The 19,012-nt window shown below is 38.5% G+C and overlaps 1 protein-coding gene across 5 annotated transcripts in view; it reads right to left on the minus strand.

Annotated features, from left to right (window-relative positions):
• Positions 1-7,509: 7,509 nt before the first annotated feature.
• The window catches only part of DHX40 (DEAH-box helicase 40), a 36,687-nt gene continuing 25,184 nt past the window's right edge, over positions 7,510-19,012 (minus strand). For 2 of the 5 annotated variants that reach the window (XM_054709066.1, XM_054709065.1), the window contains 6 exons: positions 16,460-16,574; positions 15,178-15,286; positions 13,383-13,477; positions 10,477-10,546; positions 9,016-9,244; positions 7,510-8,018 (listed from right to left, as the gene is read on the minus strand). In XM_054709066.1, the coding sequence (XP_054565041.1) occupies positions 7,879-8,018; positions 9,016-9,244; positions 10,477-10,546; positions 13,383-13,477; positions 15,178-15,286; positions 16,460-16,574 (758 nt within the window). In that variant the 3' untranslated portion in view covers positions 7,510-7,878. Of the gene's footprint in view, positions 8,070-9,015; positions 9,245-10,476; positions 10,547-11,948; positions 12,666-13,382; positions 13,478-15,177; positions 15,287-16,459; positions 16,575-19,012 lie in introns of those variants that run through there. The other 3 variants (XM_054709067.1, XM_054709068.1, XM_054709069.1) reach the window with 3 other exon arrangements.

Here is a 19,012-nt window from a genome sequence, read left to right on the forward strand (position 1 = left end):
AGAGCTTTTTATGGCAGTATGCTTTTGCTAAGGGCGAAGAAGCAGGGGGGAGGGGGCGGAGACCGTCAATCCTTGGTTTAGAAGCCTCCTAAGGCTGAGTCACTGTTAACAGTTACCTGAGCAGTAACTGAATTACTGTTCTAAGGCACTGCCTTAAGTTAGAGAAGATAACCTAATAAATCAGGAAACAAATGCTGGGTTTATTTTTTTCACTATGATAAAGTCTTAAGACTAGTGCTATAAATGTAGATCATCCTGGCTTTTGGTTTCAGAAAATATTTTAGTAAGGTAGCTGTGTTTATAAAATAAGTGGTCAAGTTCTTTCCATTTGAAGCTATATTTTAGCAGAATGTTCAATAGTAGGGTGACAGCAAGTACCATTAGCAAAAACTGCATTGGTCATATGCTATTTTGAGGAGTGCTAGTTTCTCAAAACCTATACAAGAAACCTTTACTGTGCCCCTACCTTATATTTTATGCCAGTAACTATGATATATACATGAATATCTCCAACAAGAATGACACCTCAGCCCTAGACAGTTTGGCTCAGTGGATAGAGCTTCAGCCTACAGGCTGAAGAGTCTCAGTTTGATTCTGGTCAAGGGCACATGCCTGAGTTGCAGGCTTGATCCGAAGTAAGGGTTCGTGCAGGATTCAGTTGATCAATGATTCTCATCATTAATGTTTCTGTTTCTCTCTCCCCCTGTCCCTTCCTCTCTGAAATCAATAAAAATATTTTTAAAAGAAAAGGAATGACACCTCAGAAAAACTTATTATAGAAGATTCCTCTGTAGTTGTTCATTTTCAAGCAGCCCCAGAATTAACTTGGCCTTTTAAAAACGGCGTGAGCTAGTTGCATTGCAAAAGCCAGCCACAAAGGCAGTTCTCAAACACTGAGATTAATTTTAAAGCAGACTTTAAACCTAACCCAATATACCTAACAAATATTTAAAATTCAGATTTTAATGAAACCAAACAGGATATACTTTAGCTTTACCAAGTAAGATAACTGGTTTTGACCTTTAAACAGCAGCTTTGAAACATCTCAACCCCCTTAGGGCTGCTGCTAAGAATCCCAGCAGGATTAAATAAAGAGCAGCACATATCAAATGCCCAGTAAGTGGCTCAGGTATTACTCAACAGACAGTGTCCATTTTATATTGGGCCTGTACAAAGCACTGATTATAGGCAAAACTCACCCAAAAAGAAACAAGACAAGAAAAAAAAATTTTTTTTTCATAGTGTTTTTTAGAATGAAATGGATCTGAACTTTTACTTAATAATCATTCACTCAGGCTTGTCTTAAACAGAATTTATACAAATTTTATAATGTACCATGGATGGCAATAAGATCTAGTGAATCTTTATTCTGTGTCAGGATTGAGCATGTTCCAAGTGAACAGCCCTGTGGGAATATCTGGATTCCAGTCATATTATATATTCCCCTCCCATGTTTTCTAAAGGTTAAATCAGATCCCCGCAAAGGAGTGAAGTGGCTCAAAACAGTACCTTAAAGTCATCTCAGGAAAGTTGGTTCAAATATAGTGATACACAGTGCATTCAGAAAAATCCCTGTTATAACCCTGCTGAACAATATATAGAGAGTCAGATGCCACATCACAACATCCTTTTCATATCCAAAAATAATTGAAAGAAGCTTGAAACTGAAGGGGCAATGAGAGGGTCAAAGGTGTGAGAATGATTGCTATGGGCTGATTTTTTCTCCTTTCTAAATATGTAGAACTGTCTCCAATCCAAAGCAAGGCATGGCCCATAAACATGTTCTCTCAGCAGTCTTAAAATACAGGGATAGTTCTACCAGTAGCAGTGTACGTACAGACGTGTTACCATAGTAAACTCTTCCTCAGAACAGAATGGTTAAGGACTGATTTGGTAAACAAAATTTTGGTTACTTCAATAATAACAGTGTTTCAGGCACGTATGGGAGGCAACCAATTAATGTTTTTCTCATATCTATGTTTCTCAAATCAATGAAAACATATCTTTGGGTGAGCATTTTTAAAAGGGGGTGGGGGACTCAGGTTCATCACTGTGTAGTTTTTGTATAGTTCTGCAAATGTAGCCTAATCTGAATATGTACCAAATTTAGGACACACTAGAAATTGCTTTTTTTTTTTAATGCCTTACCTCAATGTGTCATGTGATAAAAGTGGATTATGTAAAATGAACCAAAAACCTGGTTATTTCTTTTTTCTGGTTCCTCTTATTCCAAATAATTGTGACTTTAATGTTGTACAGTATACAATCGTACAGCTACTATTCCGTCCATAACACTACAGTAATGAAAAATACATAGTATTCATGAGCCTACCTCATATTTATTGATTTAAATTTTATTTTTCTTTTCTGAGCCAATACTGTTAGCACCTAATCTCTTCAAGTTAGATATGCCAGCCACTCAAAAGCTTTCATAGGGTGAAAATAAAAACCTGATAAAGGCAGCCCTTAACCATCTCTATATTTTCAGACTATCCTATATAATAAAGAGCTAATATGCAAATTGTCATCATGCCTTAATGGCTCACTCAACACTGGGGAAAGAGGAATGGGGACCAGCCAGGCACAAATGAGCTCGGGAGAGAGGAATGGGGACCAGCCAGGCACAAATGAGCTCAGGAGAGAGGAATGGGGACCAGCCAGGCTGCGGCCTGGGAGAGGGACAAGCCGCCTGCCCAGGGGTCCCGGGCACCAACGGCTGCACCTGCGGCCCAGGAGAGGGACAAGCCACCTGCCCCGTGGTCCCAGGCGCCTGCGGGTGTGGCCAGGGCAAAGCCGGCCCGGGTCCCGGTTGCCTGTGGCCAGCCAGAGGGAGGGAAGCCTGGGTCCTGGGTGCCTGCGACCGACCGTCCGGAGGAGGGACTCCTGGGTCCCAGGTGCGGGGCAAGGCAGAGGCAGTTAGGGGCGATCAGGCCAGCAAGGGAGCAGTTAGGGGCGATCAGGTCAGTAGGGGAGCAGTTAGGGGCTATTAGGCAGGCAGGCAGAGGTGGTTAGGGGTGATAAGGCAGGCAGGCGAGCAGTTAGGAGCCAGCGGTCCCGGATTGCGAGAGGCAGTTGGACATCCCCCGAGGGGTCCTGGATTGGAGAGGGTGCAGGCCAGGCTGAGGGACCCCTCGCCCCCCATGAATTTCGTGCACTGGGCCTGTAGTCTAGTTAATGTATAGGTGAGGTTACACTCCTCATTGAGGGCTTAAAAACTCCATTTCTTAAGGAACAGAGGGACTAAATAGAGTAGCAGATGGGCACACAATGGCAGATTCTAAGTGCTGCACACTATAGAAGGATAATCCCAGTCCAAGCTGACTTTCATATTTTTCTATCTGCAAGAATGAGTGGCACTCAAATTATTCTTCATTTGACCTACTTAGTGTTATCCCAGGTTACTGACTAGAAATTGCAAAATCCTTTAAAAAAAAAAAAAGACAATCTTTCCACCGTTTGATTTCTTTTCCCAGCCACAAAAATGGTCTCCTTTTTGTTGTAGTCCAAGTCCTACTTTTCCTTAAAAACTCAGTTTAAAATCTATTTACCCTACTTCTTAAGCTAGTAACATTTATTTTGAAGCCTAGAATAACTTACGTTGTTAACAATCACACCTGGAATGAGCACAACAATCATTTATAAATACCAGTATATACAAAAAGCACTAAACTGGGTGCCAGTTTATACTTTGGGTTAACCCAGTGGTCGGCAAACCGCGGCTCGTGAGCCACATGCGGTTCTTTGGCCCCTTGAGTGTGGCTCGGCATTAGAACCACTTCTTCAAAATAGACTCACCCAGGCTGAAAACCGACTTCTGCGCATGGGCTACAAAGTTTCAATCGCACTGTACGTGCGCGCCCGCACGTGGTATTTTGTGAAAGAGCCACACTCAAGGGGCCAAAGAGCCGCATGTGGCTCGCGAGCCTCGGTTTGCTGACCACTGGGTTAATCCATCACATTTCCTACATTTTAGCTGAGGACCACGTAAAATCAGTTTAAGAAACATACAAAGATTTTATCTGAACAAGTAATATGATTTTCTTTGAAAATTTTTCAAAAGCTTCACAAGAGATTTTTGTATTATTCATATTTTAAGGTTAAAGAAACAACTAACAATACAAATAACAATAAAGATTTTGAAAATCTTTGGGAGAATACATTTTAACCTACTGATTTACATTATGCTCAATCCCATCAGCTCTGCTTTGAAGAAAAAGTAAAAACCATAAGCATCTCAGGTATTTCACGAAATTAAGATCTTTTCTTGTAAATTGTAATTGAAGTATTTTCTTTCAAATGAAATCATTTTAATTAGAATAGGTATGTGAAAAGTTGCTCCCCTGGATTAGAGTTCAAGTGGTTAAAAAAATAAAAATAGACTATTTCCTAACATGAAAATTATATGAAATTAAAATTTCATTGTCCATAAATAAAGTTTTATTAGAACACAACAGACATATCCATTCATTTATGTATTATCCATGACTTCTTTTATACTACAATAACAGAGTAGTTGCAACAAAGACTGTATGGCCCGAAAGCTTAAAATATTTACTATCTGGCCTTATCAAATTCAAATGAGTCTATTTTATTTCCTGTACACAATTTGAATATGAGGAAAGACTTAGAATATTTAAATATGTAAGATAACATAATAATGAGGCACCAGTTTTGGTCTATCAATAAAAATATTAGGAACTACAAGGCTACAATAAGACAGGCACTTTATTACATTGCTGTTAGGAATGTAAACTGGTTCATCTATTCTGCAAAGCAGTTTAGGAACAGGCATCAGGAGTCTCAAAGATCACTTTCATGCACGCTGTAAAGAATTCATAAGAACATAACACAATTTATTCAACCATTTTCCTATTGATAGCTATATGCACTATTCAATATTTTATTATTAGGAACAATGGTATACATAACATTTTTATAAATCAACTGATGTTAAATCTATGGGAGTTACATTTTATGAGGAATGAAGTATTTTGTATAATCTCTGAGTTCCTAGGATATAAATCTAAAGGTGGGTTTGCTGGGTCACAGGTTAATACATTAAGCATCCAACCTGTTTTGTCTTCCGGACGGAAAGTATAGTGTCAGTCACCGGTGACTGACTGGGCGCTTAACGTGTTAAGCACATCTTCAACTTTACTACGTATTACCAAAATTGTTCTCTAGAAAAATAACAATTTATTCCATGTCAACGCTTTTTAGGCATATTATTGTTGCCAATCTGATGAAAAAGAATGGCATCTGTTATTTTCAACTGTATTTCCCTAATTACTAGGAAGATTCAGGATCTTATTTATTGACCATTCATGTTTCTTCTTTTATGAAATGACAGGTCGGATCCTTTGCCCAATTTTCTATGATAACATTTGTCTTCATTTGTTTCTTTTATTTCATTTAGTAATTTAAAGGTGAATCTTATATATTCTTTTAAAAACAAACTTCTTCATAACCACTACGTTTCCTCCAAGGCTCCTTCCATCTTCTCAACTAGATCCAGTATTATTCCTCTCAAAGAAATAAATTCCTCTTATGGACACCACTGCCACAAATACACCTTAAAGCTGTAATGATGTCACTCCCCTCCAATAAATTCATATATAGCACAAAAATGTCTAAATTCCATAGTGTGGCTTTCAAAGCCTTCCATAATCTGTCCTCGACCAACATTTTCAGCCTATACCTCCTATATATACTCTGTGCACCAAACAAACTGGACTATTTGCCATCTCTCTCAAATACCCCCTTAGCTTTCTAATTCTCTGTCCTGAGCTATGCTCTCTAGCACCCATCTGTTTATCAGACATTCTTCTTCAAGGAAAGCTCTTCCTTATAATATAACAAATAAATATAGCAAAAAATTAGGGGGGAATCACCATTTTGTAACCATAGAAATAAAATTGATTCAGGCAAGAATTATCAGTTGATGATAAATCCAAAGGGTGATAATTTATGAGGAATAGGCTATTTCAAAGTATCCCTCCTCCAAATTACTTATTGAAGAAATAAAAACCCTAACCAAGTAATCAAAATTATTATCAATAAGGGGCAAATACCATGTGCCTCCAAATTTGATGCCTTCAGAGAAATGCAAATTGAGAACATTCTATAAAATAACTAGTCTGTATTATTTTAAAATGTCAAAATGTTATTTGAAAATGTTCAATGCAACGAAAGAAAAAAAAATTGATATATGTAAAAGACAAAGGCTAAGGACCTTTTCCAGATTAAAAGAGATTAGATATAATACTTGATTTTTGACCAAATCCTGAATTGGGAAAACATAAAGGACATTATTAGGAGAACTAATGAAATTTGAGAATGGACTATAGATTTAGAACATGTGCTGAACTTACTGAATGTGTGCTTAATTTACAGAAATAAAAGAGCTTTTATTCTAAAAATCCACATACATCCCTACCACATCAAAGGAATGCACCAATACATATACCTGACAAGGGGAACTGATAGGACTAACATGCTGAAACACTAGAGAGCACTTAAGATGAAAATAAATTAATGCAGGGAATGTTCATAGAAACTGTCACCACTCACCTTACTTCAAGAATAAACACATGGATTTGGGTCCTCATGTGATTTTTCAATAGACTTCCAAGTCTCTAGTATTGACAGAAAACTATTTAACTGCAGAAGTGTTAGTTACCAATAAACAATTTAGATTCTTAGTTTTTACCAACAGTTCTAAAAACACACATTATACTGCCTTTTGAATTTTAAATACACTAATAGCTTTATTTAACGAACATTGAGCAACTACTATGTGCAAAGCACTGTGCTAGGTGCCATGAAAGATACAAAGATGAAAAAGACATAGTTCCTGCCCACAAAGAGCAAATCTAGTGGGAGAAAGACAAATACACAAACAACTAGAATATAAGACAGTAAACAATAGAGTGGGCAAGTGTTGAATATGGCCTGAGTATGATATTAATTAGCCTCAAGGTTCCAATTTGAAACACTGGTGATATAATGTTGGCTGCTTTGAAAATCCCATTTCAAGACAGCATAATAGATGTTTAAATGGTCCTACCCAAGCAGCTGGAGGCAAGAGAGTAGGCCAGGTAGAAGAGCTGTTTGAAACACTGTCACAACTACATACATGATGCTGATACAAGTATGTAGAGACAGCTACAAAAAGAACATATATATATATATATATCATCTGTCCTTTGGTTAATGGCTATAGCTACTGTTTTAAACAATATACTTTTATATAAAAAGGAATTTATATAATCCCAGAAAAATCAATTTAAGGATTAATATTAATTCAACAAAGAATACTGCCATAGGCAATTTTCTTATTTACTAGTTAAGTCTTTTCTCTAAATATCTATAAAGCTCTTTAGCAATTAAACAGACATCTAAATATTGCTGAATAAAAACCTCTAATGTTCAGCCTTCTGAAGGAAATGGTCAAATACCTGATAGCCTGATATAATACTATACTAATAGCAAAAGAAGGCCTTAAAGATATTTAAGGAAAATAATTTTTAATGCTTCAATGCAAATGGAATACACACTGATTACATAAAATTCAATGTTCTTTGAAGATATCTCAACAACAGCATTTGATACCAGTTAAGGCCAACAAAATTGAAGTGAGAAAAATATCACATGTATTGTCTTTCATTGGTTTCATATATCATTGCCTATGACTATGGCAACCCAATCTTCTCTGAAAATTCCATCCATTGGTATTAATGAGTTTGATTTGCTTTTAGCCCATATGCTAAAAACAACCGCTGACCACTTCCTCTTGGTAGTGCTGTCTTACATAAATGGTAAAGTAGAAGCACATTTCATGGCTGCTTTTCCTACTTCCTGAATTGGAGGGTTCGCTGCTTAGCCTGTTCCCTTCAGTGTGTCACTGTGATCCTGGGACCTCTGCTGCTTTCTCTCAAGGAAACGAGCACGGGCATCTGATATGGATTTATCATCATTTCTCCTTTGCATTTTCTTTAGGACTTCTTTTGATATTCCATCTGAAAATGTTACAAATTAATCCAGTAAAACTTGAATTTTGAAATTCAGTGCTAGAAAGGTTAAGAGAAAGAGATGTCCTGATTTTTCAATGTTTAGGTAAAATTAAATTAAATTCTGCCCTTTCAAAAAAAAAAAAAAGATATAGTCTATGGCTAAAAAACAAGAGCATGGAGGCCAAAGCAGTCAGAAAAACTGACCCTATTCAAGCATTTATACACTACAGTTACACACTGCAACAAAATGTCTAGTGTCTAATGTTACTAAAAAGACTATTCTATCATCTTGGGCAAATTCCTCACCATTTCATTTCTCAGTGATGTTAAATAAGGATAATATAACTTGTTCCATCAATCAGCCTCAGAAAGCTTTACTGAAATGAAAAGCTTTTTGTATGTGTGAACTAAGAATTAAGCTTTCTGTCTTAGTTCAGTACCACACTGTTTATGCCTCCCAATTAGGAACCTAACATTTCACGGAAAAATAAAAAAGAGATGTTCAGAGGAAATAACTCACAAAATTTTATAAACCAAATAAAAATAGTACAGTACTACTGGGAAGCAGTATGGCATAATAGCTAAGAGTAAGGACCACAGAATCAGGTTAGTTGATTCAGAATCCAGATTCACCAATTATGAGCTATGGGGTTTTTAGCAAAGTATTGTACACTACTAAGTACTTCTTCATATATAAAGTGGGAATATGTACTTACCTTATAGTTTATTATGAAAATTCCCCAATGGGGTAATGCAAGCTTTCAGTATATGATAAAAACTCAATATATATTAACAATGCTATTGGACAGAGGGGTTAAAAAAAAACAAGATTAAGGAAAGAAGGAAGTCAAAATAACGAAGTCTGAGACTCATGATAATTCTTTGCTTTCTGAGTAGATAGAGCCAGAATCTTTAAGTCCTGTAACAATATTTCTGTAATTACATAAGAATTCGGACATTTATGTTTCCTGGACTATATAACCAAAACAAGTGATATACTCACCCTTGAGATGTTTTACATTTTCCTTATTTGTCCATCTCCTTCTTGCATCTTCTCTTGCTTCATGTCGGGCCACACTGCTCAAGTCATGTGCATTAAATTCATGCAACTTGGGTAACAAGTCTCTCACCCATTCATAGCGAATTGGACACACAATTCTTGCATAGACTTTGGTGGTAACTAATACCTCATGAAAAATGATCCATTCAAGTTTGGTTTCCTGTTCGTGAAGCTGTACAAAAGAACTCACTTAGGGATGATAACTCAATAAATTGCCTTATTCCACATTAGACCAACCAAATACTATTAGCCCAAACTCTTCTAAATTAATCCCTATATGCTTCAATCAGGATACAGAGACCAACTCAATACCTTTACAGCTTTATGTAATACTAGAGGCACAGTGCACAAAATTTGTGCACGGGGGGAGGGTGTCCCCTCGGCGCAGCCTGGACCCTCTCTGATCCGGGACCCCTCGGGGGATGTCTGACTGCCGGTTTCAGCCTGATACCAGGGATCAGGCCAAAACCAGCAGTTGAACAGCCCTCTCACAATCTGGGACCGCTGGCTCCTAACTGCTCACCTGCCTGCGTGCCTGATCACCCCTAACTGCCGCCCCCCCCACCACTCTGATCACCCCTAACCGCCTCTGCCTGCCAGCCTGATCACCCCTAACTGCCCCCCCCCCCGCCGGCCTGGTCGCCCCTTAGTGCGCCCTCTGCCGACTTGGTCGCCCCTAACTGCCCCCCTCTGCCAGCCTGGTCTCCCCCAACTGCCCCCCCTGCCGGCCTAGTTGCCCCTAACTGCCCCCCATGCCAGCCTGGTTGCCCCTAACTGCCCCCCCTGCCAGCCTGGTTGCCCCCAACTTCCCCCTGCCAGCCTGGTCGCCCCCAACTGCCCGCCCCCCCGCTGGCCTGGTCACCCCCAACTGCCCACCCCCTGCCGGCCTGGTCGCCCCCAACTGCCCCCCCCCCCGCCGGCCTTGTTGCCCCTCACTGCCCCCCCTGTCGGCCTGGTTGCCCCACACAGCCTGCTGTTCAGTGGTTTGGTCGTCCCTCACTAACCCCCCTGCCGGCCTGGTTGCCCCACGCAACCTGCTGTTCAGTGGTTTGGTCGTCCCTCACTAACCACCCTGCCAGCCTTGGCACCCCACACAGCCTACTGTTCAGTTGTCTGTTTGGTTGTTTTGGTTGTGATGGCCCCTGGCTTTTTATACATTAGGATATATTATAAACTTAACCTCAAAGCAAAAAGTAGAAGACATCTATATATCACTTAATCCAGCTGTGAGCCCGGCTTCTGGCTGAGCGGCGTTCCTCCTGTGGGAGCGCACTGACCACCAGGGGGCAGCTCCTGCGTTGAGTGTCTGCCCCCTGGTGGTCAGTGTGCATCATAGCAACCAATCATTCCGCCATCCAGTCAATTTGCATATTAGCTTTTTATTATATAGGATAAGGTACTTACTGCTGAGGAAGGATGAATGTGAACTGGACTTCCACGCCCATCCATTGTGCAAAATGTTCTCCCAACAGATCTAAAAACAAAACAGAAATAAAAAGAAAGGATAAAGACACTGATAGTACAACAAAGACATCAGTAGAGCACTAAATGAATAGTTATATGTTCTGCTACAAAGAGTACCATAAACAGGTTTAAGTTTATTCAATTGTCACTATTACTTCTCTACCAATTCATCTTAAACTATGAATGATATAACTGAAAGAGTCATTTAAATATAAACACTTTTGGTTAACAAGTAGTAATATTAATAATTTACTTGTGTACTTTTTAAATACATTTTTTATTTATTTCAGAGAGGATGGGAGAGGGAGAGAGAGACAGAGACATCAGTGATGAGAATCTTTGATTGGTTGCCTCCTCCACGACCCCACTGGGGATCTAGCCTGAAACCCAGGCATGTGCCAACAGGGTATCAAACTGTAACCCCCTGGTTCATAGGTCGACGCTCAATCACTGAGCCAAACAGGCCGGGCAATAATATTGTATTTGTGCTTTAGATTTTCCAAAATACTTTCATAATAAAGGCTCAAAACAACCTGAGTTTTTTTGTTTGTTTTTTTGTTTTAAAATATATTTTATTGATTTTTTTACAGAGAGGAAGGGAGAGAGATAGTTAGAAACATCGATCAGCTGCCTCCTGCACACACCCCACTGGGGATGTGCCCGCAACCAAGGTAGATGCCCTTGACCGGAACCGAACCTGGGACCCTTCAGTCCGCAGGACGACGCTCTATCCACTGAGCCAAACCGGTTTTGGCCAACCTGAGTTTTGAGAGCCAATCACTTTAAGGTCAAAAGTGAGATTTCAAAAAAAGCTAGCTTTCTAAAGGTCACAGAGCTAATGTATGGTAAAAGCAAGTCCCAATCATAGGTCTTCTGACATAAACACAGTGTTATTTATATCTCTATTTAAAGATATAAATTATTTTCAGTATTCTAAAATCTGATAATTAGAACATCTCATGAATTTTTCTAATTCATGTTCTTAATTTCAAATTCTTATCCTCTTCTACACTTTCTTACATGTTATTCCAAAAACTTTTCAATATAACAGCCCTAGGTCAATTGTCATTACAATTGATTTCCTATACTACATTATATGTATTCCTATTATAACCCAGATCAGACAGCATTATAATTATTTATATATCTGTATAATACAGTGTATATTTATACAGTACAAAATATTTTTTACTTGAACCATTTTGAGAATTAGTTGCCAACTTTATGCCCCATCATTCCCAAATACCTGAGTTAACATTCCCTATAAACCAAGGACATTCTTTTACATAATCATAATACATCCAACAAAATCAGGGAATTAACACTAATATATTCCTAACATTTAATCCTCAGCCCCCATTGAAGTTTTATCAAATGTTCTAATAATATCATTTATAGCAAAAGGATCTGGTTCAGAAATCATGTATTGCTTTTACTTTGAATGTCCCGTTAGTCTCCTTCATTCTGGAATACTTCCCCAGTCTTTCTCTGACCTTCATAATCCTGACACCTTTAAAGATTATAGGCTAGTTATAATCAATGTGAGTTTGTCTGTTTCAGGATGATTACATTCAGGTTATGCATCTTTGGCAGGAATATCACAAAAGTGACACTGTGTTTTCATTATATCCTATCAGGAAAAACATGATTTTGACTTGTTTCATAAATAATAATGTTCACTTTGATTGTTTGACTTAGGGTAGTATCTGCCAGGCCTTTCCAGTGAAAAGTTACTTTTTCCTTTGTAATTAGTAAGAATTTTATTGAGAGATGCTGCAAATAATTCTACTTGTCATTCAACATTTATTAATTTACTAAATTTATATGACTATAGACCCATGACTTCACATTTTATTCAGTGGGTTATATCACCCATTACTTTCATTTATTTTGATGCTCAAAATGTCCCATATGTGATCAGTTGGAGCCTATTCAAGCTGGCTCCTGTGTACTTCTGACATGGCCTCAGTCTTTGCTCATCACTTCTTTGCTCACTGGCAAAATAAGATGTTTTAGGCTCATCTTGTACTTTCCCAGCCCTATTTCTCCATAGAGGCGTGATTCCTTCATGTAGCAGATGATTTTTCCAAGTCAAGGTCTGCATTATGGTGTCATTGCTCCCAGTCCATCTCAGAGATAGGGCACATATGTATATAAATATTTACACACATACAAATACATGTTTTATATATATTCACAGTAACATCCATTTTTATTTCCCTATCTATCCATCCAACTATTTTAAAAAACATAAGTTCACAATGATACCCTGAAGTTCCAACCCAACACCACAGAGCTCATTCTCATTTTCTCCCTTTCAATACTTCCAACTCCTTTCACCATTATTAATATATTTATGTGCTCAATTTCTCTGTATAAAATGAATCTCCCATCACCAACACTGTTATCCCTTTCCTTACAAAAATGCCCTCCTCACTCTAATACTGAAAAATTCCCATGTGAGTGCTTTCTCCATCCTGCTCAAGCCCTGGCACTCCACACCAACCTACCCTTTAGGGATGTCATCCTCAAACTTTTGGCTTTCACACCGCACACAGAGCAACCCCTCTGTAAAAAAAAGCCTTGTCACTCTGCTAAGGCACTGATACCCATGCTGGACAGCTGTCCTTCAGCCTCCCCTACAGCCCCACTTGAGTTCCAATATCCCACTCTGAGCCACTGCAGCTTTCCCTGCACAAGTCACAATTATGAAAAGGGTCACTGTAATAGCTGATCATAATCACAGAGCTTAAATCAAATCATCAATCTTTAATATTAAATAGTTCAATATTGTAGTAAAATATACTAGCACTTCTTTACCCATCTCCCAAGCTCATATTGCTTACCTTCGAGCTACATTTTTGAAATAGCCTGCACAAAGACATCTTCGTAGGACTTCATGTTTAGGGCCTTCAAAGGTCTCTTTTGGAAAATCACTTTGCTATAGAAAGAATATAGAATATATATGTATGTATGTATGTATGTATGTATATACACACACACACAATGGTAAATCTCACAGAATAATTTAAAATATTCTTTTATTTTGAAAAATCCACATTTCTAAAAATTCTGTTTCTGGCCAATATAGAGTAAGAGGGACCAGATTTACCCTTCTGCTTGAAACAACCTAAATATGGACTTCCAAAATACTGTACATATACCAAGTGATAAGGAATAATGATCTCCAAGAAATAAAGGAAGAGTCCCAGAAAAGATGAACCCAAATAGGCCCACACCAAGACACATCATAATTAAAATGGCAAAGGTTAAAGACAAAGAGAGAATCTTAAAAGCAGCAAGAGAAAGTCAGTTACCTACAAGGGAGCTCCCATAAGACCGTCAGTTAATTTCTCAACAGAAACATTTCAGGCCAGAAGGGACTGGCATGAAATATTCAAAGTGATGAAAAGCAAGGGCCTACAACTAAGACTATTTTTCCCAACAAGGCTATCATTTAAAATTGAAGGATAAAGAGCTTCCCAGACCAAAAAACAAACAAACAAACAAACCAAAGCGAAAAGAATTCGTTACCACCAAACCAGTATTAGAAGAAATGTTAAAAGGCTCTGGCTGGGTGGCTCGGTTGGTTGGAGTATTGTCCCATACGCCACAAGGTTGCAAATTTGATTCCCAGTCAGGGCACATACTTAGGTTTTGAGTTTGATCCCAGGATGGGGTATATACAGGAGGCAACTGATTGATGTTTCTCTCTCACATTAAGGTTTCTCTCTCTCTCCCCTCTCTCTAAAATCAATAAACACACACACATACACACACACACACACACACACACACGTATATATATATCCTTGGGTGAAGATAAAAAAAATGTTAAAGAATAAAATGGCAATACATACCTACCAATAATCACTTTAATTAAATGTAAATGGCTTAAATGCTCCAATCAAAGGACATAGGGTAGCTGAATGAATAAGAAAACAAGACCCATATATGCTGTCTACAAGAGACCCACCTCAGAACAAAATATACACAGAGTAAAAGTATAAGGATGGTAAAAGATATTTCTTGCAAATGAAAATGAAAAAAAATAAAAAAACTGGGATAGCAATACTTAATATGTGACAAAATAGACTTTAGAACGAAGGCTATAGTAAGAGACAAAGAAGGATAGTTCATAATGATAAAGGGAGCAATACAACAAGATATAATTTTACTAACCAATGTCACCCCAATAAAACATTAAAAATAAAATAAATAAAGTAAGGGAAATAAATGAAGTAAACCCAACAACCACCCCAGCAGAGATTCTCGATCAAGGTGCAGAGAAGGTTAAACCCAAGTGGAATCCTGAATACTCCCTTAGTTAAAGAGACAGAGCTGAGAATACAGGAAGACCAAAATGACTGGAGTTCAAAGGCAGAGTTCGGGAGAAGAGACCTTTACAGAGAACTCCAGAGATCTGTGTTCAGCTGAGTACTGATTAGCACATGAATGTGAGGAAACTGACCAAGGGCAGGTAAAGGACCTCCTAGAAGGATAAGAGTTACAAAGCTTGGTGCTCACACAGAGTTAGGAATGGCGGGTTATTACAAGCCAGACTAGAACATCTCATAATTTATATGGTTTTGGTAACTCCAAGGGTCTTATCCAAATGCTATTCAGGACAAAAGCAATCACCTGTTTAAGCTTCCTGATTAGGTCTCGAAGTTGAGCTTCAACACGAAATGCAGAAAATAAGCACCTCCAATGAATCCAATGTTTTTGGCACCAGGAAGCTGGAGCGCCACTGAAAAACAAAAATAATGGTATCTTGAAAATATCTTCTATAAGTGAAAGACAGTCTAACATCCTCATTTGTGTTACAAAACTAGAAACTCAAAAGCAACTGTCAGCTCTTTTATGAGATCTATCCAATTACTGAAAAAGCACTTTAGCCCTAGCCAGTTTGGCTCAGTGGATAGAGCAACTGGCCTGTGGACTGAAGGGTCCTGGGTTCAATTCTGGTCAAGGGCATGTACCTCGGTTGTAGGCTCAATCCCCAGTGTGGGCTGTGCAGGAGGCAGCCAATCGATGATGTTCCTCTCTCATCGATGTTTCTCTCTCTCTCCCCCTCTCTCCCTCTCTCTTTTTCTAAAAAAAAGGAAAGAAAAAACATTTTAAGGAATTTGAAAAAACAATTAAATGTGGGTACCTCTGAGTGAATTAAAAATTATTTGTAAGTGGATATTTTATACACATATGCTTTAACAAACAGCCAATCATTTTCTCATCTAAGGTACTTATATAGAACCAAAATTCTATAAGGTCATTTTCAGGAAAGGTTCAGGGAGAGAAAGAAAAACACTAATATCCTATATAATAAAAGGGTAATAAGCAAATTGACCCTAACAGCAGAACGACCTGGAACGACCGGTTGCTATGATGTGCACTGACTACCAGGGGGAAGACACTCAACGTAAGAGCTGCCTCCTGGTGGTCAGTGAGCTCCCACAGGGGGAGCGTCGCTCAGCCAGAAGCCGGCTCATGGCTGGCCAGTGCAGCGGCGGTGGTGGGAGCCTCTCCTGCCTCTGCAACAGCACTAAGGATGTCCGACCTAACGGCTGAGGCCTGCTCCCCTGAGGGCTCCCAGGCTGCCAGAGGGATGTCTGACTGCCAGCTTAGGCCCAATCCCCCGGGGAGCGGGCCTAAGCCGACAGGTGGACATCCCCTGAGGGGTCCCAGACAGCGAGAGGGTGTAGGCCGGGCTGAGGGATCCTCCCGAGTGCACTGGTCCTCTAGTTATATAATAAATGCTTACTAAGTAACAGTCACGGGACAAAGAAGAATCTCACTAATGTTCACAAAAATACCTGAAGGTCAATATCATCCTGACCAAACCTTAACTGTCTAAAGTCACACAGTAATACATATTGGAGCTATATTTCAAACTGACAATTTCCAGTACAGACAACTCACATACCTTGATTTGCACTGCTCAAAAATGACAGCTAAAGTTGCAAAGTCATTAAATCCTCCAGCTTTAGCTGCCAATTCTCGATGTCTCTGTTCTGCTTCCTTCTGGTACTCTGGATCAACTAAAAGACAGTTGCAGAGGCAATTTAGTTCTACTTTATATCAAGGGTCCACATTCACTTTGTTTATTCAAGCTCATTAAAATCTGTCTCACCCTCTGGGGTGGAGTAAGGTAGAACTATATTACCTTTTCAAGGGGGCTCTTATTGCTCCCACAACTCCTTTTTCTCTTTTAACCACACTTCGGAGATGTTATCAGATATAGCAACATTACTTCTCCCAACCCATTTGCCTTTAAAATAGTATTTAATACACGTATTTATTTTTTAATTCACTTTTATCATGAGTAACCCATGCTCACAGTAAAAAAAATTACATAAAAGTTCAATGTTCTCCATTTTGTCACATTACGCACAAATCAATCCTCAAGGCTAACCACTGTTAATTATTTAATGTGTGTCCTTCAAGATATTTTCTATGCATATACAAGGATATGCATTTAGTGATTTATTTTAACATAAATAGGATATATGTTCGGAAACTTCCTTTATTTATTTAATAATGGCTTCATGTCAGCACAGATGGAATTATTAATTCTCAAAAATAGCCACCTTGTATTCCCCAGGAATATAAGAAACATAACAAAATTTAACCAGTCCTTATTTATTCAATTCACAATTATGGACAACTGGACAGAAAGGCCAAATATGTAGAACTAAATTACTACAAACTTTTTACTTTCCTTTTTTAACTTCATATTGAGGTATGACATGCATTCAGAAAACTACATAGGTCATAAGTGTACAGCTCAATGAATGTTCACAAACATACCATACTTATGTACTCAATACCTTGATCAACACACAGAATCACCAACACCCCATATGCCCTCTTTTTGCCCTTTTTCTAATAACAACCTGTACCCCTCAACAAAGGTCCTGACTTCTAAGCCCAAAGAAGGGTCTGGCCTGTTTTTAAACTTTGTATAAATATACTTTATGTGTCTTGTTTCTTTTGCTCAACATTTCGTCTTTGAGACTTAGCTGTTACTGACTGACTGGATCGCACACAGGCCTGATGTGCTCTCACTGCCCAAGTTCCCCACATAACACTCCACCCAGGCTAATTTTCCTTCATTGTACCGCATCATACCACAATTCCTATTCCTTCAGTACACCCATCACACTGCATTTACCAGAGGCACCATGTCGCCTGGTTCTAGGAAGCAGCACTTGTATAGACTACACTATGAATCTCCATAGCAGCAGTTCCTGGTATTAGGAGGAAAGCGATCTGACTAAAGAAAATGCTCAGGAAGATATAAAGTCTTCCATCCTGCCCTGGCCAGTGTTCTCAATGGTTAGCGCACTGGCCTACATACCAAAGGGTCTCAAGTTGAATCACCAGTCAGGGCACGTGCAGGAGGCAACCAATTGATGTGTCTCTCTCACATAGATGTTTTCTTTCTCCTCTCTCTCTCTCTCTCTCTCTCTCTCTCTCCCTATCTCTATATCTCCCACATCCCTCCTCCCTTCCACTCTCTCTAAAAATCAATGGAAAAAATATCCTCAGGTGAGGATTAACAACAACAACAAAATATACATATATATGTAAATAAAGTCTTCCATCCCAGGCTTTATGTAGCTTCCACCTGTTACCTAGGTAGCAACTGAAGAAAGCAGCTAGAGACAACAGGAGAGAAGATATAGTAAAGTTAGAGTCTGTATCACACACAGTTTGTACAGTCTCAGCAAGTTTATCCTCCTACTACACAAAAGTTTGACTATCCATCTTTAATTACTTAACCAGTAGACTTGTCATTTTCTTTTTTTTCTTTTTTCTTTTTTCAGCCTCACGAAGATGAGGCCTCCAAAAATTGGATAAGAACTCCCAGCTTGTCCTGAGCAGACACAGAGCATAGACTTGTCATTTTCTTTATTTTCTTTCCCCAGATAGAATTCTATGATCAGTTTTATCTCGTGCAAATAGGTAGATGCTATTGAGGCAGAAATTATAAATAAAAAGCTAAAGCAGCAAAACAAGGCTGTATCAGCAAAACTCCCTTTGAGAAGATAATGCAATATTTTTCTATATAGCTATAAATCAGAAAACAAAACTATTACACAGAAAGGGTTTCAACAACAGTCCTCAGAGATGAAGTGGGGAAATAAAGCTATAAGTATCACATACAAATAAAGAACCCTTTATTTCTAAAATATCACAATTAAAAACTTTAAAACCAACCCAATGTTATTTTAAATTTGTTCTATTTTAAGGCTAAGTTGTTTACCACCTAAAAGCCTCTCTCTCCATTGTCTGATTTCTAAAGCAATATATATAACAGCAGACCCTGTAATACAGTTTACTACAGCAAAAAGAAAGGTTACTAAAAATGTTGACAATATCATCATTTTGATATTTAAAATCTTTATTCAATGTTAGATCTAAGAATACTAGCCAGTTTTACCAATAGGTATGTAATAAATTAAATTAGATAATC

This window comes from Eptesicus fuscus, chromosome 20 (assembly GCF_027574615.1).
Source record: "Eptesicus fuscus isolate TK198812 chromosome 20, DD_ASM_mEF_20220401, whole genome shotgun sequence".
NCBI lineage: Eukaryota > Metazoa > Chordata > Mammalia > Chiroptera > Vespertilionidae > Eptesicus > Eptesicus fuscus.